Raw genomic sequence first — 24,171 nt, 5'->3', positions numbered from 1 at the left:
TGCATCTGTGCAGAGATAAAAACAAGTCTTATGAGGAGCAGCTGAGGGAACTGGAGTTTTTTAGCCTGGAGAAAAGGAGGCTGAGCAGAAACCTTAGTGTTCCTACAACTACCCAAAAGGAGGCTGCAGTGAGGTGGGTGTCAGCCTCATCTCCCCAGTAACAAGTGATAGGACAAGAGAAAATGGCCTTAAATTGTGCCAGGGAAGCTTAGGTTGGATATTAGGAAAAATTTCTTCACTGAAAGGGTTGTCAGGCATTGGAACAGGCTGCCCAGGGAAGTGGTTGGATCACTACTCCTGGAAGTGTCTAAAAGATGCTTAGATGCGGTGATTAGTGATATGGTTTAGTGGTCACAAGAAAGGGAGATATTGGAAAGAACTAGAAGTAATAACTTCATTGGTGTAAAGTATTTATATCATTAGTTCATGTTTGTGCCTAAAAGCGGCAATAAGTTTGTATTCGTTGAAACAGCTGTGAATACTCTGAAAAAGTTTGAACATTAAATATGGGTAAACTTACACTGGAGAAAAACAAGTTATTAAAGTTTCAATTCAAAGCAGGCAAAGCCCAGGAAATTTCAGATGGGTTTAAATCTCTCAAAAATCCTGGTTTCTTTGCATTTCTCTGAAGTGGTTTAAACAGCTGGCCAGCAAATCCACTAGCAAGATAATTCTTTCATTGACAGAGAATCTCCAGCACTATACTAACCAATTCCAGCCCCTTCACTCAGCATAAATGCACCATCAGCAAAGTAAGAGTGGTAGCTAAAATCTACAGATACACAGAAGTTACCATTACAGAATCATGTAGTTCACTGTCATGTAGCTGACAGAAGGCAATTGCAGATATATGACAGGAAAGCGTAAGGATCCCATTGAGGGTAGATGAGGGTAGTCTGCATTCCAGCTCTTTCTGTTAGCTCTCCTTCTGCACTATAACCACAAAAAGCCTGAAGCACATCAGCAACTACGCTTCCAAATGATTATGACTAGATTATGACTAGAGTTTTCATTAACAAAATATTACATTTAATGAAGCAAGTATCAAAAGTTAGGAAATGTCAAACAAAGTCAGCTATGGAAAAAGAATGGCTTCTGTTGAATGCATCATCTAACAGTCTTCAAGGGCATGATCCTGTACAATTACTTTTTTCCACTAGTACTACCTCATGGTATATACAGGATAAAGAAGCTCACTTCATGAACAGCTGCTCAGTGCCTTGTTTTCTCGTCAATTTTCAGTCTGCAGCCTCATGCTTTATTCAGTATAGCCAATTCTCCAAAGCTTTGAAAAGAGAATTATTAATTTCCTCATAGGCTTTTCTTTTGCTACCAACAGTTACAGCATTTCACAAAACATAACAAATATTTATTAATTCATTTTCTCAAAACCTCAAAGGAGTAGCATTATAGTCCATTTTCCAATGGGGAGTGGAGGTTCACAGATTACACTAAGAAATTTTCATTAATCTAGGATGCCCAAATTCAGGTGACAAGGACCTGTTTAATTCCTACTGTAGCCTGCATCACATGCATTTTTAATGTTCAATGCACATCTTTCGTTCACCTCAGTTGTAAATTATCAAGACTGAGCAACTCTGGGACCTCAACCTCTAGCAGAAGGAGGAGACCTCAGAGACACAACTCAGGTAAGGGATGAAGAGCTAGTGACCTCTTGAAAGCAAGCCTGGTATAAAAGTTGTTCTGCCCAGCAAATTCCACAGCGGTGTCTGGTACAGAATCTAATTCTCCAGGAAAATAATTAACTAAGCATCATACTACCAATTCTCCACTTGTAACTCCCAGCTTGAAATTTCATCTTCAGAGCTGCTTCATTCCACAGCCCCTCTGCTACTTAGCCCTGACACATCCATCAAACTTTTATCAGCTCTGAGATAGTGTTCCATAAAAAGGAAGTGTGACTGTATATTTAAAAGATTTTATAAAATACATCAGTGCCATAATTTTTGCATTTTCTAATGCCTGTATTTTTTCAAAATTTAATAAAATTATTTTTGTGGTATAACTTATATGTAATTTTCCTATATTGAAAAAAAAGATAGCAAAGAAACCCCCACAATTACCGTAGGTGGCATGAACGACACTCACATGAATGACAGGCAAAGAAGAAAACTTTAAAACCACAGACATCTTTCACCTCAGCTAACACAAAGTCACTGACAGGACTAGGCTGTCAGCATACCACAGGTGACTGTCGTAATTGTTCCAGGCCTCTTACTCTCTTTTTTTGTCTCCAAATCTTTATCCCAGTCCCATATCTCTCACCTAGCCAATCCAGCTTCCCAACCCAGTTCCAGCCTACCTTATCACCTACAATTAGGACCTCCTTCTTTTTCAAAAGGTTCTCCTCAGCCCTACAGAGCCTCAGCATGGCCTTTTGGCTTTTTTCTTGCTCACACTCTTCCTTCCTATGCCAGTTAGCGTTAGACTTCTTTCCAGAAACTCACCATAACTCCTGCCCCTCAATTCTTTTCTCATTTCTTGGCCCCAGACTCTCTGGATCTTTGTCCAGCAGTTCAGTTCTCTGCAGCCAGCCCACTCCTTCTCTACAGATCTCTCTTGATGTCCTTCAGTCCCAGCCCCACTCCACTAATTGGTTCAATTCTCCCTGCCAAAACAGTGTAGGTTTTCTGACCCAAATTTCTAACACAAATTCAACCAGCAGGTGCCTGCTTCTCCGTTATCACTAGGTTCTTTTCCCAGATGATCTGTCCCTTACCACCTGCCTTCCTTCAGCTGCCAATCTTTTCAGCCAGTCATCAAGTCCCACTCAGTTTACCGCCTTCCCACTTTAGTCCCAGGCTCCTGTCCCTGCTACATCACCTGTCTTTTGTTCCTTCCACTTTCTCAGAGCTCCCTCCTCCACATATCTAAAATGACAGCAGATCACCAACAGCACATAAAACATTGAGTTTTCAGCTGTCAATACTTCATCCCCACCTTGAGCCACCCAGTACAAGGAATATCAGGTCCCACGAGGGTTGGGGTGTATTTAATTATTCACCGTAGAGGGAGTTTAAACATTTCATTAACATATGGGATGTGCAAGAAGTTTAGATTCTGCAAAATAGAACAAGTCATGAGACTTTTAGCTACTGAAAGAAAACTTTAAAAACTTCACTGGGCATGACCAAGCTGCATTATTTCAGGAGAATGTTCCTTTTTCAGAAGAATGTTCCTTTACTAAGTTTAAGGAAGGAGAAGATTGTTACCTTTTTTCCCTTTTTCTTTTTTTTTTTTCTTTAAGTTAGAAAAAAGTACACCTGTGATATCAAGAACACCCCTTCAAATTTCCTGCATTTGTTATAAAGCATGGGATGCTCAACATTTTCAAGAAAATGAGATTAATTTTCTTAATGATGTGAACTTATTTTTTCCTTCTTTGTCTTCAAGCTCAGTGACCTATCACCTCTTCTGGAAGAACTAAAAAAAAAATCTCAGACCACAAAAAAAAATGCTACTATTTCTAAGAAGTAATTTGTTGCATTACAAGCACTTGATTATAAGCACTTCAATGCAGGATTTTATAAGCAGAGAAGCTTGACAAGCTTAATTATCAGGAAGATCTACCAGCCTCCACAATAATATTTCAAATTGTATAAAGACTCTGTGGGAACCGCATTACGACCAGTGTAACAGAGCAGCTCAAAACTACCTTGTTTCACTAATTTCAGTTTTGTTTATGCAGGTTCCAATTATTTTTAAGAAAAAGCTCTTTTAGTATTTTCATCAAAAAATAAATTATGGAATTGTGAACTTACACAGCAGAAAGCAAATTTCAACTACTGAGATTCATTCTCTTAGATAGAAAATGAAAGGAAGGTAAATAAAATTTAAAAATAAATTAAATTTTAAAAACACACACATTACTGTGTTCCCTGGTACTATTGCACCAACAAATGCTACAGATATTTTGAAGCTGTCCCAAGTATTTCATAATAAGTAAGATAATTAAAACTAATAGCTGAAAACAATGTATTTGATGCAAGAAGGTGAAGAGGGAGTGCCTTTCCAATACTCAGGAACCTGTCCTCATGTTCAAGAGAAATGACAGATTATCACTTCAATCTTTCAAATAATTTGATCTAATTTGGATGATACTATTTTTGAAAGGGAACTCTGTCATCAGTTAACCACAATAAAAATCTTCAAGGAAAAGCTTACACTTCAAAGGAAAGTTTCCAATTAGGTTCATATTAGTTCCCAGATTTTTTTTCTTTTTAAATAGGTCATTTAAGCCAAAGAGGTAAACCTAAATGCTTGTTCACAGATTTGCATAATGCAGCTGCAGATCAGCTTTACAGTCAGAACAGCAACTACATACATGTATCACAGTGCAGAGATTGTTGCATTATACAAAAATCTGCACTGCAGATTCTAAGTTCTTTGCTTGGTTTGTTGTTGTTTGTTTTTTTTTTCCTTCTTCCCCGACTTCTTAATGTGAATAATACTGACCTCATTGATACTAATTTTCAGTTTTATCTTCATTAGTCATTTTGTATTTCAACTTCATGTCTACGGATTTTTTCTTCAATCACATTTAAAAGACTAAGTTACCCAGAGGCTTCATTAATTTGAAAGAAATTACAATTCATTGAATTTCTGAACTACTGAAAATTGCCAATTTTGAAAGCAGTCATGCTATATAATTAATAATACGCATAGGCGAACCTCAGTGCAGGGGTACATGCTAATGTGTACAAGACAGGGAAATACTACATCTGTTCACTGGCCTGCACTGTCTCAAGAAAGGAAACTGAACAACTCTGGCTTGAACTAAACTGGTAGAAATTTTTACAGCAGAACATCGTTTTGCTCTGTGCTAAATAAAGTGTTCAATAGAGCCAAGTTTCCTCTCTGAAGGATCTGGCAACACTGCAGTTCAGGCTTTATGTAATGTCACAAGCACTTAGGTAAGTGCTTTTCCTCAGACATTCTACACGTCTAAAATCCTATTGTATAGGTAGGATAATGAGAGTCAGAGCAACGGAATGACGTGCCCAGGGACATCGCCGTGAGTCAACAATCAGCCAAAACCCACATCTCTGGACCTTTAACTTACTATTTTAACACTTCCTAACAGTTTAGAACTTGTTCACTGCAATTAAAAAGATGAGTTTTCATGGCAAAATATTGAGTCAATCGTCGCAAAGTATTGGTTTGATGGAAAGCAAGGAAGGGGAACTATAGGAAAGTCCTGACATTTTCCAAATACTTTTATAGTGGCTGCCGATCGAATTAGGTCTAAACACTACTCTACTGATAACACCGAGAGCATAAAGTCACAAAGTAATGCAAAAAAATGTTAATTAAGCTGCATTCAGACAACTGCAAGACTAACTTACTAAGCTGGCATACTTCTGCTCTCCCTTAGTATTATACAAATAAAGTTCTGACCACATTTTGAAAAGCCATGCCCTGTGAATGAACTCTATTCACCTGTTATTTTCACATGTACATCTTCGGCCCAGGACTGTTAACTTGGTTTTGTTTTGTTCTGGTTTTTTTGTTTTGTTTTGTTTTGTTTTTTAATTTGAAGATAATTAGTGAGTTGCTTGAAAACATAGAGCAATATTGCAATATAAAAAGGTGACATTCCAGCCCTATTCCTAAGAGCATATTGACGCAGAACATTTGAGAGAAAACTTGTCTTTTCCTAAGGTTTTAACTGTAAGTACACAATGTACATGAACCTAACCCTCAGCACCCCGCTGAACGTTATTCTCTGTCAAGAAATCTATCTGAGGAACTCCTCACTCTTGCAAAAAACATTCCTTGACTGGATTCAACAGAGCCTATTTGGTCTCACTATCCAAATGGATTCATAAAAATAACTTCCTCTCTCCACAGTCCTAACTGCTGTAAAAGGTATCGGTTGCTACATTTCTATAAGTGTTGTAGAAAATAGGGGCTATAGCATGGCAGTGCAGTCAAAATGAAAATATTGTGATTATTTTCAAAGGTACATCCTTTGAAGTTATTTTGCAGGCAGTCTAATGGATTAAGACTAACAGTTTAGGATGGACAAACAGCTTCCATGAAAAATATTCACTCAGTAACTGGTTAATTCAGTCTTTATCAACTGTTTGAATTTTCGTAGAAGTATCACTGTTTTATTTACAGTGCTAATGTAACTACGGAGTAGGTAGCAAAAACATAAACATTTTAATGGTTGGGAAGCTGTGTAGTTTACCAGCTCTTAGTTTATTCTGGAAAAACATCTGTTCACAAAAATGTGGGAGTGAGTACATGTAAGAGTAAAATTAATTTGCTGAATCCTTGTTCCTTCTTATTATCAAACCAGAGCTGAATAACTGAAATAGGTTTAATAACTATTCATTAAAATCTATCTCTAAAGCATTTCAAGACTGTAATACAGAGATTAAAATATCAAGAACATAGATTTGTGTCATTTCTCTCTACACTGAAAATGTAATTTATATTTAGTATGCTGATATTTTGCATGGAAGACACAGTATATGCATTGACACCACATGTTGAGGAAAATCAGTCTCTGCAGTCACCATCGGATCTCTTCCTGTACAAAAGTATATATGACAACCTTGAGAATCAACAATTGAGGCACAAACCCCAAAAAACATAAAAGGTTGAACTGATTTACTAATTAGAGGGCAGAAAGCATGAGTTCAGGCATATACCTACACAGAGACACAATTTGGAGCAAAATTCAACTTCAGCAATCCAATTCAGCAATTCAATGAATTTCAAAAAAATTCAATGTCTTTAAATAAAGCCTTATCATGAATTAGATTCTCATTAATTTTATCCACAATAAGTTGATTTTCCAGTAAATCTAATTATAATTCTCATTAAAGCAGTTATAAAGAAATAATTTTTAAATGTGAAGATATCAGAATGTCTTGGAAAAATAACTCATTAAATGAGTTACCAAGCTTCTAATTGGAAGTTTTATTACAATAATTATTTTATCATTTTTCTATGTTTTTCCAAAAGGGAGAACGTTTTCATTTTTAGCAAAAAAAAAAAAAAAAAATGACAGCCCCCGCCCCCCCCGCCCCCCATTATTTTTAAGACTTGTTAAGCTCTTCACTTCTTTTTCTAAATACTGTAACAAACAGTAAAGTTTCTTAGCACAAATAAAGTTTCTTAGCATAAAAAAATAAGTGAATAACATAGAATAAACTTGAACGCAGATCTGAGACAGTCATCCTGACAAAGTTAAAGATACTTCCTCTTTAAAAATCCATTTTTTTACTTGTAGCTACATTTGCCAAATTACTGGGGCTGATTTTACAGAAACTTCCAGCAGATTGATTTTCTTCTTATTTTCATCTTCTCTTTTTTGGTTTGGTTGGTTGGTTGGTTGGTTTGGTTTTTTGTTTGTTTTGTGATTGTTGGGTTTTTTTTCCCCTAGATAGAATAGTTCTGGTGCTTGCAACACCAAGAACACAAAAAGAAATTCCTCTTAAAATGTTGAAGAGTTTCATTACAGAACAAATGGGAGATACTTTGATGAGGAAGAAAGTTATTTAAACCAGGGATAAAAAGCAGCTACCACAGAATGTTTAAAAATGTTTAAATTATATTTAATTATTAAGTATTTTAATTATATTTATTTATGACATGTCAGTACCTGTATGTATTACAGTGCACATAATCATAAGGAAATATGGACCTTTTAAAGTCCGCAAAACATTATGTACCCAAGTTAAACATTCTAAAATGTTGGTATAAAGTTTTAACTCATATACGACCGTGCTGCTAACTCTGAATACTCATAGGAACTGTAAAAACCTCAATTCTGAAATTTGGACAGATATCTTTTTTTCAGTATTTTCACTTTTTCTTCATAAGTAAATTTTTCAACTTCTATTCCATTATTGAAAAGAAATGAAATTACATTACTGAGATGTCATTGTCACACTTTCCAGAGCTTCACTATCTTGTTTTGCAAAATGGTATAAAATACCAGTTTAAACACTTTTGTCAAGGTGGAAATGTAAACCAGACTTCAGTATAATACCTTAATTAACTATTTCTTCTGTAGAGGAAACATAGTAGAGATATTCATACAGAACTTACCAAGTATCTTTCTGAAGAGACACTGACTAAAATAAGATCATCTCCAACACGCACTTTTTCTCCTTCTGATCGTTGCTTGGAAGCGGGATGGATGGTCCACCAGCACGCCTCACCTATATCATTATTGAGTAAGAGCAAAAAGGGGAAAAAAAAAAAAAGCCCAACATTATTGCCATTGCTTTCATATTTTTCTCAATCCTAAGGTTCTGACCCAGTTTTCACTTGGGCAAACCAAGCGTCCATGTGTTTTTTATAACTGATATCATTCCTGCACCACCTTGTCAGATACTCAGCTAGAGATAATACACACATGCAGAAGACAGCAAGACTTCTGGAACAGTGACTCCAGAACTAAGTAAGGAGGCAATTCCCTGTGTTCTCCAGGCAACCTGGTCCAGGCTGCTTTTGCTAAAGAGCTTCCCTGTCACCTTCATTCCAGGTTCTGGGAAAGACATCCAAGAATATCCCACTGAGAATTTAGACAAAGTGGAACCACCCATCACTAAGGGCAATAAAAATAAGCATCTACAATAATATTTGAAAGATCTCATAAAGCCAAATTAAATCATGTTCTTCTACTTCTACTGTTAGTGTTTTAACTCTCCCAAGTACTTACAAGTATTAAAGTCACAAATTTGGTTCCCATGATAAACCTTGTTTTCAGATATACATCCTGAATGAAAAGCATGCTTTAAAGAAAAAATCTTCTTGATCTTGAAATTGTTCAATTGTTACTGTTATTGCTGTTATTACTCCTAGAGAGAGCCAGGCTTTAAAAAAAAAGGCGCCAACTTGTTATTTCTAAATCGACAATGGCACCAAACTGATGTTGTTGTAAGAAGCTCTATCAGTCTTAAAAATACAAATAAATCCAAATCACCAGCAGTTCTAAAATGTTAATAGAATCTTTATTTAAAATAATACAATTTCAAAAAATTTTCAGCAGAAGGCTTCTACAGGAATAACAACTTGAGAATATTCCTCTACCTATACTCAATATTTAAATATCAATAGACATGTTTGTGTCTTATGGAAAAGAAATGATATACCCTATTAGAAAATGTAAAGATGCTGAATGTGCAAAACATGGAAATATTGAGTTTTGTTTCTTTAGTCCTTAAAATAGTTTTAATTTTTACATGATTTATATGTATTTATAGGTCTCCATTCTGAGCTCTAGATTGAAAGTATTCTTCATTACATAGTTTTAAACTACTGCTTACCTGTTGTGTCCTCCTGCAATCCTACATCAAATGCCAGCTTATCCATTGAAGATCGGGATGTAGAGAGGCAGCATAGGTACTATCAAAAGAAAAAAGTGTGCATTTACTAGTTCTGTCAATGTCTGATAACCCACTGAAATATAAAAAGCCATTTACTAACTAACACGGGATTAACTATTGTTAAATTATCCCCACTAGCTACTATCAAGAACATATATGCCTGATAAACCAAATGGCTGACGAAGATATATGTTCTAAAATAACCTCTCAGCCTATCCAGGTTAGCTTTCCACTGAGGCAGAATAGTGAGAGTGGAAATAAAGGAGCTGGTTGCATCGAATGTCAACTCCATATAATTCATAAGGAAACTGAAGAGTAAGGCTTCTGTCCAAAACACGTGCAGGAAGGAATTTCCTTTTTCACTCAGTCTCCAACATATGTTCAGGTTGCCAGCCAGATGCCAGCTGTGGATTCAGTCACAGCTTATGCAATATGCAATATCCAAGGAAAAAGAAATGAGAAATCACCAACTCATAATAGACTGAAAAACAGAGAACTCATCCTTATGGAGCCAGACTTCATTTTAGCACGTACCCAGATATGTCCAGCTTGGTTTCAGATCACCAGGCACCCACCCTTCACAAAGGTCTGCATTAACCACAGGTAAAATGCCTCTTCGATGTGAATTATCCAGTTATCAGTAAATGGCAATAGTATGGACACTTTCAAACACAACTTTCATACAGAAAAGAAAACATTGCTGCTACCAGCTCCTGTTACGTACCATGCCGCTGTAGGAATGGCGCAGCAGGATGGCATGCCCATAGAGGAGCGTTCGATGGCCACCACCTTGTGCGGACTGGAAGACAAACAGAAGCGATATACTGCTATGTTGTAATAAAATTGGGTTTTTTGAGAAAGAAAAAAGAAATCCTCATCAATGTCCGGACAAAGTGTATTTGCCCTGTGACAGAGAAGCCTATTGCTTGATGAAATACTATCCAGGGATTAGTTCAAGAAGGTAGTTTTATGAATGTGTTCTTTGGTTTGGATTGGCTCTTAATATATTGACCTTTTAAGTCCTAATGTAGACCTTGGTCAGGTGAATCTAAAAGCTACTGAATTTTTCCATCAGGCACTCATGAGTGAAAACAGTGTACTTTACACTGCCACTAATCTGTAAAAGTATGTTCTAGAAACTCCAATCATTCTTTGGGTTGAAAGCAGGTGGTCTCTAGAGAAGAGAAGTTTCGATGCATGTCACACTATCCTCTAGACATTTATGTATTGTTAAATCTCTCCATACTCCCCCATTTTCCCTCCAAACGAGAAAATTTCCTATCTAGAAGGTATGCAGAAGGAGCTTCTGGAGTATTGTCCCTGCTTTACCAAAAAGTATTAACAATATACCAACCACACTGAAAATCATCAGCATCTATACTGCTCACCCTATAGTGTTTGAATACTATCAGACAAAATTCTTTATCTGCTAGGCCAGGTCAGTGCTCAAAAACATTCAAACTAAGTCAACAGGATTTGGGGATACTGAAAATTGAGAAATCATGCCCAAGTAAATGTTCCTGTTGAGAAACACAGTACAAATCCTGAGTGAAAGAAAATTAAAGTAATAAAAATCACTTTTATCCCAAGAAAATGCAACCATGTTTTTCCACAATATTTTCATTACAGTTTCTATTTATCTACAATCAGTTTAAGCACTCATGAAAGAATAAATACATCTTGTTAAAGAATGAGCGACTTTCAACTTGTGCTGAAGATTTATGAATTCCCTAGACTGAGATGCAGTCAACTGACATTGGTCAGGAGCAGAGACTGTCAGACAAGACACTGTCAAGAGCGTAAGTGCACATCCCTCTGACAGAACAATTCATGTAACATTATGGTCATCACATGCTTCATGCAATGTCAATAAATACCTATTATTGAGTCTATAACTTTGACAAATCCATAAGCAGCATTATTCTTTCATATAGGACTCCTAATTTAATCTATTATATAGAGCATTTATACCCTTTCTTTTATGACAGTAGAGTGACCTTCTGTTTGACTGGAGCATCAGATTCATTACAGAACAAATTGGAAACAATCATACTTTGTTATCTCTCTGGCAGCTTCATTTTGGTGCTGAAGATCCATTTAACTGAATGGCTATTGTGGCAACACACAATTATTTCCCCTCCTCGTTTACTGTTTGTCCTTCCTTATCTTTTATCCATTAGCATTTGTTGATCTTTGACTTACTTGGTCAAGAAAAAAAAATAAAAAAGATTAATAGGTGGTGAAAAAGCAAGCACTTCAAAAATTAATAATTTTAAAACTCAGGAATTTCTGGCTCTTATTTTTATTGAGAAAAGAGCATCTTCATGGACACAAGGTATATTTTGACTTTCAACAAACTATGTAGCAGTCAAAACGCAGGGAGGCACACTCAATAATCACTCTCAAAGGCTGAATGACATTAATTTTTATTAAGAAAGAATGTAAGTCACAGTCTTTGCCACAGACGCAGTCTTGACAGTAAGACATGAAGATTTAGCTTTGAACTACCATTATTACCACCACTTTTTCAAAAGGCACAGGGAAAGAACAAGACATTTTATAATGTTAGGCCCATTGTGCCAAAGATGAATACCGAATGTCTGTTACTCATCACATTGGGGAAGAGAGGAAAAACTGCTGTGAACATACTAACTTAGCAACATTTCAGATTTGCCCAGAAGTTTTATCAACAGCAATCATTGCTAACCAACCAACAAAGTCACTAATACAGACAAAAGTTTGAAATTTCACTGATACTTCTATCAAAATTACACTGTTGCTAGGTATAAATTTGATATCTGACATACAGATTTGATCACCTGTTGTACAAAAGATGGGTGTGATCAACAAAATCACAGCTATGTCAGCTTGCCCTTGTTTTCGCCATATTGATTTGTCTGTCTAGCACCTATTTTGTTAAATGCCCATTTGCAGCTGAAGAGGAGAAAGGTTGGCTCAAAAAAAAAAAAAAAATCACACTTTTGTGAAAAACGGGACAGTGTTTTTTCAGATAAATCTTCACCAAGAGGATTAAAGTAAGCCTTTTCAACCAAAATTATTTTACCCATTAAAAAACACCAACAAGTTTGCTGTTTCTGTTTCATAAACAGAAAACAAAGAGGTGCAAAAGCGTTTCAAGCATTTTCCACTTAAATGGTTGCAAGAGGCAATTATAATCAAGGTATCCATGTGGAGGGAAAGTTAAAACATGAAACACAGAAAAAATACATGACAGACTGGAAGAGAAAGCAGATACTATGAAACTCCCTTCCATTTTAGAGCCTGCCTGGTTCCAGAATATGTACGTACCTGTAAGTTAGTTTACTATTTTAAAGGCTCATTTCATAACTAAATACCCAGCGCTTATCTTCATGCCAGAAACTGCATACTAAGTACCATATGGGCCATGGCTGTCTATTTAAAGAGTCTTTGACTTTCAAAAAATATGTTCCTACCTAGAATGTTGCAGAGAATTGTAAATTTTCCACATTAAAAAGAAAAATAAATAAATTTTAAAGTTAACAATTAGATTCCTTTGACAAAGATGTAACATTGCAAGATGAGGTATGCCACTGAAGTTTTAGGAAGTTTAATATAATTACTAATAATAACATTTCAGAAGACACTGCAAGTATGTGTTTCTAACGTATTTAACAACCACATTATGTATCATGAGTCTTATTGCTTTATGTTTTTAATTTCCAATTGCCTGAGTACTTTCTAAGTTGGACAATACATTCACTCAATAAAACCAGGCTGGAACAAAATACATTTGTGTAGGTTATTCAGGAATATCAACTACATGAACACAAAACTCTTCTTCTCATTTTAACCTACAAGAATTTGGGATTTAGGATCAGACCTGAAAAGTCTTCAGAACTGGTAAACACTAGAGTCAATAAATTGAGATTAAAAGCATATAGAGCAAGCTCACACTGCTTCTGAAAACTTCATATAAACCGCCCATCTCTAGTCCAATATTTGTGCAGTAGGAATACAAGATTAATTTGGAATCACCTCATTGCCCAAATGCCACTGCTGAAGCAAAGGCAGTTTAGAATACAACAACAGTTAGAGTTGAAGAAATTAGTATTCAAAATATATAAACTGTTTTCAAGTTCAATGCATTTTTAGACCACTAAGATCTGAGTTGCTTAATTTGATGTAAAGAGATGTAAATCTTGAAACAAAAATGAAGAAGGAAAATAAGTTAAAATTAGGAAATACTTCCTTTCCTTGTTTTCTTAATAGAAATAGGATTAAAATGACAAAAAAAAACAAAACAAAACAAAACAAAAAAAAAAAAAAAAAAAACAAAAAAAAACAAACAGAAACTTAAAATTGCAACCTACTAACTATCTAGTAAAATGCACAAATGACAGAAGCAGCATAATGTATTTATAATTAGATTGAACAAAAATCTATGTATTTTACTGCGAATACTAATCCTGTAGTAAAATATGTTACACCTGACCCAACAAACCCTATGTATCTGTACATTTTTCTATATATATAAAATGCTCATATGTACAGACATGCAATCACCTGACAGATTAAAACAGGTATTTCGGGGACAGTAGCACTTGCACTGCTGTGCCTATGGCTGCTTTGCTACACTTGTGGCTGTCCATGAGAAGCTGCAGGAAATTAATCATGGTGACACTGAACAAATGTTTTGGAGCCATTTGTGTCTCTGGGAACCTCTACTTACGAGGAGAAATTTTAGAGACTAGTGAATACCCTGTGGCATCCAAGGAGCTTTTGAGTCAAATAGCCATTACCTTTCCATCCTTTTCAAGACAGCAGCCTCATTTGTACTAAACATTTGCTACTTTTTTTCACTAGTCTGCCCAATCTCCAAATGTATAAAAAGGGGAAAAGCTATGAGCTTTATGGAGGCAGCAAAGAAAGGCAAACAGGTGAAAGCATGTAATTACACAGGATAGTTATTTCACAGTTTTGTGCATGTACAGATGAAGCTTTCATAACATTGTCATTATTCAGAAATCTAACGCTTGAGAAAGCCTGACAGCAATTGCATTTAGCATGTGGCTATTCAGACAACTCTAGTCACCCATGAAGGTAATTTAAAAATACTGAATATGTCACAAGAACACAAGGCTGAAGCACACTCTCTAGAAAATCATATAAGGTAACACAATGAGTTTTTAAGAACAATGTAGTAGCTTTTTCTACCTCCTTCCATGATGAGCCCATAACAACAGAATGGAATTAGTGGCATATCCTATAGGAAAAATAACAGTATAAAGACTAGTTTGTAAGGAAGTATAATTTTTGATGGACTTAAAAAAAAAAATTAAAAACCCAAGTGAAACAATAAGCTACAAAATATCAGTAGTAAATCCTGTAAGAATGCAATCCATATAATTTACAGTAATGGTAAATTATGATCTAATCTCAACCAGCTGCTTAACCTGGTATTTCCTCCACGCCCCAGACATGTGAGGGCAGCCTGACAGTAAAAGAAGCAATGTGCTCCTTGTTTTTCTTCACAAATGTTTTTCAAAGCAAATACACCAAAATAACATTAAAAGTTTCAAATATGACTTTTAGTGGCTATTTCATATGTACACTGGAGTAAAACAATGTACTTTAAAGCACTGAGTACTTACACTTCATCAAAATGGAGCAAGCATTTGAAACAAAGCCGAAGTTAACACTTCATTGCCAAGGCCAATTGAGAAACCAATGATTACTGAATTCATTGTCATCACAGACTTAAAATGCTAACAGTAGCTTAAAACTGCAACATGTAATAATGAAATAGTTATATGAAAGCACACCAACTTGGTATTTAAATAAAAATACTGCTTTCATATTTAAACATCAATATGACACATTTGGATGACGGGAAAAGCTAATTGTCTCTCCTAATGATGGCCATCTTACACTTAAAATAGATGTTGGAGATGACAGCACATCAAACAGAGGACACCTATAATTCCATAAAAACACTTGTAAATATGAAAGCAAAAGCATTATTTTCTCCATCACAAGTGTGTTCTAAGTTTCATGAAGCTCTGTAGTTTATTTCTAAAATTTGTACTGTTAGAAAACTACATAATGAGAAAAAAAAATCCTGTCTCTAAGTCTAGACACTTAGTTCAAATATATAAGCAAAAGTATACAATTAAACACGAAATATCCTACAGTTATCTGCTTTAAACCCTTTTAAAGTAAAAATCACTACCACCACAAAAATGCATCAAGAAGAAAATTGGACCCACCAGTGAAGGAACCATCTCAAAGTCCCTGGGACTCACCTTGGGGCTGTCAAATCTCCCATTCAGGAGCAGTCATTACATTCTGAAATGGTGTTTTGATACATTAGAAAAAGAAATCAAATGGGAAATGTGGGTCTGATCACAAGTACTGGCTTGAAAAAAATCAACTACCATGCATTCTGAGTATGTGTATATTTAGGCCTTGGACTATGCTGCTCCCAGGCAGAAACTACGTGTGTCAAGGCCAGAGACATAAGGCTGTTGGCATCAATGCTTTTTTCCAAGAGGCTGATGAGTGTCTTTAACCAGTAGGCTAATGCAAGTATTTAACTTGCGTTGGTTCTTTAAAAAGAAAACTGTGAGTGCACAATGAGGAATATGTGCTTTGTTTATACATATATAATTATTTAGGGCTTACTGTATTTAAGCAAATTAAAGGCGTACATTTATTAATCTGCAAGACAGAATGAAAAGTACTGAATGGATGTGGAATATATGTAGATCTTGAAAGCTTTTGAGTCCTCACTCAGGAGAAAGAAAACTCCACAATGGCAGATTCAGCAATAAAGTGAAAGAAGCTGGTAACAGACTAAAACGAACTGAGGAAAACAGAAGGGAAGGTTGTCCCACAGTCTAAAACCATCTCACTATGGTTCTACTCATAAATATTCACATGATGTTGCAATCATTTCTGCAGAGGAGAAAATGCTCAAAATGATGTTTCCATAGGAATGTAAAAACTACTAAGCTATTTGTTTCATTACTAATATGCAATTTTTAAATCTGGTCTATACTAACGCAGATGAAGATCAGTATTTATCTAAAACCATCAGTGACGATGCAATCCTGCAGGCTGACTAGAATTGGAGCCACCACAGGCAAGTGTTCAATGAGACCTCTTACTCCCCACAATTGCTTCACTATCTAATTTTTTTCACACCGAACACAACTTCAGGATAAGTAACAAAAGCTTCTTTCTAATACTAGGCCACAGCCAGCCGGAAAACACGGGAAGGCTCGTTCTGTTCACATCAGCATGATCAGTAACAGCTTATGAAAAGCTAAAAGAATTTCTTTATGACAAAACAAACTAGATTGATTTAGCATAAGGCAACCAAACAGCCAGGGGGGAGATAAAAGCACTTTTGGACAGTAATTCAGCCCACCTAAAATCTGAGAAACCCCTTGCCAATGCCTATCCTTCTGCTTGCAGTTGCATGGGGAGTTTAGGATATCCATGGCTTTAAGTCAGGCATTTCAGTTTTGTGGGATGAATGCCAGCCAAAGGGTCCAGAAAAACCCCAAGCAATGGTGAAAACAGAATGTGTGGAAACAGGCTGAGTCACTGTAGAACTTGTGAAGTAACCTTGGAACAGATCTAGAAGGCTTGTGAGACAAGATTAGTCAGGTAAAAACTAAACAATTCACACTTGGAATAGCAACACTGGAAAATTACATCTCCAGTAGCATCAGAGTACTTGAAAATGCTGCAAGTAGCAAAGACTACAAACAAAGCTTCAGAGTGTGAGTCAAAGAGTTTTACACATTCTTCTTGCTCACAGTGATACCAATTTCCTTTAAAAATCTTGACACAAAAAGAGACAGGCCCAGAAGCCTTGAATTCATCTACCAAAAAAAAACAAAAAATGTTAATGAGACTCTTCTGCACTGTGCTCTTGAGCTGCCATTTCCTTTGGTTGTCACAAAACCCACAGGATTTAGTTGCTTACAATTTAATGATGCAAAATAAATCAATACACTGACATGCAGCATTGTGGTAATATATTCCTTCACCCCGCTCATGTAAATAACTGCAATGGCAAAGGAAAATTCAAACCAGTCTATAACCTTTTTGCTTGTCTACCTGTAGCCTATATACCATGTTACAATGGAATAACAAATAGGAAAGCTGAACCTATCAAGACATTATATATGCTATTCCAGTCTTTACATCTTACTTTTAAATCACTATTTAGTCAATTGACTTTTATTCATGGAATTCACTACAGAACAGTAAATACTGCAAAAATTCAGGTATGGAGATTAATATGGCTGATGACCCTGTTGGTATCTGCTCTTGAGTAATGATGGTCAGTGCGACACAACAAAAATTTTAAAAAAAGCCACACAAAGAAACCAAAGTTCTCTCACTGACATTATCAGCAGTTGCCTCCTATTTTATGTGTCATGCCAAGCCAAAGAACAGAAAAAAAGTGTTTCCTAAGGACATCCGGCTTTAAAAGCTGCATTAAATTGTATAATTATGTTTTGTATGAACATCATATAAAGATCTGAACCTGAATATAAAATCTTGAGCATATCTTACTCAGTTAATAGCACAGATATTTTACTATCTATATTGAAAAAAATGGAATCATTGGTAATGATGGTTAACATTTGCACCAGAAACATGCTAAACGATCAGTGTCATTAATATGGACCCATTGGAAGGCAGAATAAACAACACATAATTAGAAACACTTCAGATATGCCTCATGATTAATTCTTCCAACAGTACGTTTACATTATCACTTTCCCAGCAATGGGAAGCTTCACATCAACAAAAAGCAGACACAGGAGTGAAAATAAATAAAAAAATAAATAATATTGATCATCTGCTTCAAGGCTTCTGTGTAAAACAAACATTTATATTTATGGATGAGGCAATACTTCCGTTACAAACTTCTATTTTCAAGCACTTCCAGTGGTTTGGAAAAAATTTGCCCGAGATGATTAACTTTATCGATTTCTCCCTTTGCGTAGTTAAGATTTCTCTTCCCTTGTACTCCTCCTCCTTCACTGCTTAGGAGACAGAATTAATAAAAATCTTCCTGGTTATTTAAGAGCTAAATAAGTGGAGGAAGGAGGCATTTTTCACAGGTTAAGGATTGTGCCTAAGCTTTTTCTGTTGCTGTGTGATACAAGGAATGTGAATCATCCTTGCCACTTAGGAAAGAAACTCACAGATAAAGAATAAGACAGATAGCCAAGTGGGAAGAAAAGATGGATCAGCAGAGGAGTCATGCTAAGAAAATTCCTCTGACATCATTAAACCCAGCCCTTAAAATAGCACTTCTTATCTAGCCCAGAATTCCTCCCTTTTGGAGAGTGACAATGAGGTAAGACCACACCATAGAACGGCAAAGTCTTAGGGCATGAAAATCAGTAAACAAATCATTTTAGAAGATGAACTGGAAATAGAGGTGGATAATTAAAGGAAAAAGTAGAACACAGATAACCAACACCTCAGCTAAAATCACAGGCAAGTATTCAAATGTCAGTTATTCAAAATGTTTGGAGGTTCATTAAGTGCCGTATTATAGTCTGAATAAACAAATACATTTTAAAAAAGGAACTGAGAAGCAGAGCTCCTGCACATGCTTGCTGACCCAAGGCAGTGAATAGTGACGCCCAGCTCAAGGGCTCCCCCCCTTACCCACTGAGATCCCATACCATAACACCAGCATTCTTGTGACAGAAGAAACAGCGTGCTGTCCCCGCTTTCCAAAACGCCCAAACGTTTTACTGCAACATTTATTATTTATTCATTGTCTCAAGATTTCTTATTTGCCAGAAATTGTTGCCTTCTCACTGAAAGGGATGAATTGAGAATTAGAGAAGCCAGCCCAGACTCCTCTTTCTAGAAGGGTGCCTGCCTTTGGTCCTTCACAATCTAAATAAACCATAACCCCAACCCAACTAAAATCACTGTTGTTTCTAAAATCAAATTGTTACAAAATTCACCATGTGCTGGTTTAGAGAAGGCAAGTTTGATGCTGATGTCAAAAAGCAAAGAAAAATAATGAATTTAATTAAACTGTAAGAATTCACAGAAAGTATAATACTAAATGTTTAACTTGCTTACCTTCATCATAAATTTCTGTAGAGCCATGAGAAGGGGGGAAAAAAAGAGAAAATGTGAAATGAATATTTGCTTTCAGGCGCTAAAAGTGGGATTTGTTTTCCCTGAAAAAGTGAGTGGGATACACAGAACTACAAACCACATTTAAAAGAAACATTTATCATTGCAATTAGCATAATTATAGCTCATGCTAGAAAGTAAAACAGCTGCTCAGAACAAGGCTTCATCACTTTTAAATGCAATAGTTTTCTCAGATTTTTTTTTTTTTTTTACTTTAAATAATATAGCACATTAAATACTTATCGCTTTAAGATGAAACACAGTACAGGTAAAACAGGTACCATGCCTGATCATCTTCAAAACTATCTGCAGAGCTAGTTGTTTAACTAAGTACAACACAAGTTGTAAAGTCCTGCATTCAAAGTGCAGTGCTGGAGAGCAACATCACTATTGCAGTGATGTATCATAAGTAAATGCACTATAAATTAAGAAAATTAAAATGTTAATAACATTTCATTCACTGGTTAAAAAAATTCAGTGCCATGTGACTGATGTCAGAAGATTACAGAATTTTTTAGGTTAATTTTCGTGGAGGTACTCAAGAACAAGAGGAGTGATAGATTACAAGCAGTGATTTGGTTTCTTTGTGAGAGTTCTAACTGGACAGATTCCAAGCAAGACTGAGCGCTTTCATTCCATACATGATTTTAAAACAGAAGTATCTGTTCTTAAAGATGTACAAGATGTTCTAGCTAAAGTAAAAGAAAAAATATATATATATATAATCTAATGATCTCAAAATATTCATAGACTTCTCTCCTTAAAAGTCTTCTAGGTCTGTCCCGTAGACATTTGGAAACAAATTGTCCATAATTAAAGATCATGCACCCTGTCCACCACCCCCATAAAGCAAGGACTTAAAATACACTATGATCATTTTGTCATTATTATTCATCCCCAATATTTTCTTTGCTTTTAATTAACCAGAAGTCTTTGCTGAGCTGACTACAGTGGGGAAGGCAGGGGAAAGGAGGGGTTGCAAATTCAGTAATATAGAAAAAAATTAGTTATTAATTCTAATATAACTTTTAATATATTTTTCAATACTGAATTTAATTTGCCATCATGCTGTCAGTTTATCAAGGACATCAGATCTATTGAAGACCTCAATCTCTTCCAGCTGTCATCCCTCTATGAAATTTTATTCTGCAAACTACACAATCCCACCGCTTTTTTCATGTTACAAGTATACTGAACAACAGTCTTTCTGTGAAACCTTCTGGTTCTCCTCTTGGTGATTTATTTTAACTGCTTGATTGTAATCTCTTAACTAGCTTCAAATTAAAGTGAATAGTTTATAATCTCTTCCCTTGATTACTAAAATGATACAGCAGCTTCTTGTGCTGGATATTTTGGAAGATAACATTTAACAATTCATTCTCTTCAGTTGACACATTAAATGAACAGTAACAAATGAGAGAAACAATTGTAATCTGTTTGCATCTGTCATATTATGTTCTTTAGAGTTACTCTGGTTTCTTAATAATTTTGAAGATTATTTATATGTCATTGTTAGAGACAGAAAGTGAACAGGCCATGAACAGGCCCCTTCAAGCCAGAAAACCTGAAAGACAACAGGGAGCTAGGGACATCTGAACACGTCTTTAAAATCACCAGCAGAATAAATACTCTCTCACTTCCTTGTTGTAAAAATGCTTTCTCTTCATGGCAAACACTTAAATGCACATTATGCCCATGAACGTGAGGAGAATGCCTGAGAAGTTACATGCCATGAAAGGTGATGGACCCAGCTACCAGCAAATGGATGGGGCAGAGGGTTCCAGGTTCTCCTGTCACAGCCTGCTGCAAGAATGTGCTCCAAGTTTTTCAGACTGAATCCCTTCTTAGCTAACAGAGAAATGCTTACTTTGAAAAACACCAACTCTCAGTTGCAGAGGGAGAGAAAAAAAAATCAACACACACCACCCTGAAGTAAAACAACAGAAATTACACACTTCAGGTAGGCAAACAGGCTGTTACACAAGAAATTTCTCCAACTTCTCCTCTGCAGAGGGAAGAGCTTTCTGCTCTTTGTGCCTCAGCAAAACAGTACACATGAGTTTCTGGACCTAGATTACCAATTCAGAATGTGTATTTGAAAATTAAACAGATAAAACAGACCTATAACTTGAAATTTCTTAATGTCATTCTAACAGATATTGCCCTTCAAATGTATTGTTTGCCAAACACTAACACCGAAGGGTCAAAGTGACAAAAATACAGACCAATAAAGTTACCAAATGCAAAAAATCATTGTATACTTCAGCACTAACTCAGCTAAAAGTAAAAGAAGAGATGATACTGTGATGACATGTTATTTTACTTATACGCAAAGCTCCTACCCCATCAGTGGACCTGCATTGATGATAATAGAACTTGTTCACATTTACATTTCAAATATGACATTCTACACACCCTAACAAACCATATATACGTACGCAATATCCAATGTAAAATACTACTAGAAATAAGTTCAGTCTTAAGAGTTATTAAGGATGAGATTTATCTGCACTATGCAGATTTCAGCTAGTTGTGTAGATTTAATTACAGTCAAGGAAGAAACAGTCATTTCAATAAAGTGATTCACCTGATCTATTAAGCTGACATGTCCTGTAGGATAGGACCACCTATGAAGCCAGAATGGTTTTATTCTTTGCCTTGACTATGATTAGGAGTCTAAATAACTTGCTAACCTACACTGTCTACAGTGTAAATGCCTAAAGCGCTTTCAATACCTGAATAGCTGACCAGTTATAAACTAAGTACAGAACACCTGTGTTGTACCAGACACTGAAATTCAAGAATCCACTGGAGGTTCTCTACTGACCATTCAGAAGCAAGGAAACAACTGGACTTCTGACACACTTCTGGACTACAAATAAGTGTCTCTTTTAAATCCTGTCCTACCAAAATCAATGCAAAACTGATGACTAAATCCATCAAAGACACCATTTTACCTTTCAAACTCACTTGTTCAAGAAATCAGAACGTGCTGTGTTACATTCATCTGTTTCTCTAGCATCCAACTTTTTCAGAAGTTATCCTGAGGGGTAGGACTGGTAACTGAATATAACCAACAACTGGATAATCGTATTCCACTGGCTTAAGCCTCCAGCTGCATGCACTATCTGGTCTTTCAGGGACAAACGTATATGTGAGTGCTTAGTGTTGCACAAATATCATCCTTGTGGAGGAACTAAACTCAGCAGCCAGACAACCTGTATGGCTTGGAACAGGGAACTAAGGGAAAAGAAAAAAAAAAAAGTTCAGAGATTTGAGGCACATAACATCCATCATTCTATCCATGATCCTAACTGTTCTCTCTCTTTCAAAATAAAATAAATAAATAAAATTTAAAACCTATTGGAGCTTTACCTGAGGACACTAAGGATGTGTTGTTAAGGTAAATATTTACAGCTGTTTGCAGCTACTATTTGGCCCCTTGGACAGCTTTTGGTTAGTGTATCACTTACTATGATTTTTCAAACACCTTCTAACTTACCATAATCTCACCTTAATTCTAGTGCTTTCTGGCTAGATGAAAAGAGCAAGACAGTAATGCTATTTTATTTGGAATTTTTGATAGCAAAGTTGCTAAGATTAGTTTTTAAATCCCTTTGCAATATTATCTTTCATAATATTCTTGTAGGATTGTATTTGCTTACATAGAAACATCAGATCTTTACACTAATCCAATTAAGAAGTATTGAAAACAAGTAAACTGAAAGTAGACAATTTGCTGCAATTCACAGTAATTGCTATTGATAAACAGAACACAGCTTGAAATTCTCAGATCTATAATATGGACTGAAGGAGAAATACCAAAGGAATCCTAGTATACAGCTGGAAATGCTATGATACTTTTCTATTAAAATAAGTTTCAGCCAGATTTGCACATAGATTTCTTCTGAAAAGAAAAAGCATACTTAGGACATGTTTGCAATGCTTTCTTTTGATTATGTGAAATAGACTTGGGCTGCAATTAGCATCCACTACAATACAGAGAACACAAAGGATGGAACTGCAGATTGGTTGAATCTACAGTTGTAGGTGTGGCATTTTAAGCAGTATTTCCATAGTCACTCCTGTTCATTTTAACATCAAACAGTGGTATCTCCTCCTATTTTCTCTCAATATCTGTATGAGAATAACTGAGTGATCCTATGTTAAAACTGCTGATACTACTCCCTACATTGGGTCACCTCTGCAGTCCATACTATATCAAAAATTTATCAAATTTTCTAAACTAGGGGATCAAATATTTGTACACAATTAGCATATTTTCCCACCACAGCAATCTGACAAGTAAATCTATATTTAAGTAATTTAACATAATGTGAACAAAAAAACCTCAACAACAACAAGAAAAAAATCAAGTCCTTAGATAATTCATTTAACGATTGAAAAAAATCACACTGATTATAAAGGATGGATGTGAAATTACTTTAGTGGCACTGAAGACATTTGCTGCAACCATTTGTCTTGATAAAGGTTTGTTTCGTGGCTCACTCCAAACTCTACAGCAACTCTAGCTTGTTTCCTCTTGTCAAAATCCACTTGTTATATTTATCAAGTCCACATCATCCTCAAAGCCAGAATTTATTCACTTCTTCTCAGCCCATAAATCTCTGTAATG

The 24,171-nt window shown here is 35.7% G+C and overlaps 1 protein-coding gene across 8 annotated transcripts in view; it reads right to left on the bottom strand.

Annotated features, from left to right (window-relative positions):
• RYR2 (ryanodine receptor 2) overlaps positions 1 to 24,171 on the bottom strand; it is a 397,519-nt gene that overhangs the window by 239,135 nt on the left and 134,213 nt on the right. For 6 of the 8 annotated variants that reach the window (XM_065057819.1, XM_065057821.1, XM_065057823.1 and 3 more), the window contains exons 5-8: positions 19,479 to 19,493; positions 10,093 to 10,167; positions 9,309 to 9,387; positions 8,086 to 8,198 (exon numbers count right to left, since the gene is read on the bottom strand). In XM_065057819.1, coding sequence (XP_064913891.1) covers positions 8,086 to 8,198; positions 9,309 to 9,387; positions 10,093 to 10,167; positions 19,479 to 19,493 — 282 coding nt within the window. The remainder of the gene's footprint in view (positions 1 to 8,085; positions 8,199 to 9,308; positions 9,388 to 10,092; positions 10,168 to 19,478; positions 19,494 to 24,171) is intronic. The other 2 variants (XM_065057822.1, XM_065057826.1) reach the window with 1 other exon arrangement.

The sequence above is a fragment of the Columba livia genome, chromosome 3 (genome assembly GCF_036013475.1).
Source record: "Columba livia isolate bColLiv1 breed racing homer chromosome 3, bColLiv1.pat.W.v2, whole genome shotgun sequence".
Lineage (NCBI taxonomy): Eukaryota > Metazoa > Chordata > Aves > Columbiformes > Columbidae > Columba > Columba livia.
This window is presented reverse-complemented; position numbering and strand designations above follow the sequence as displayed.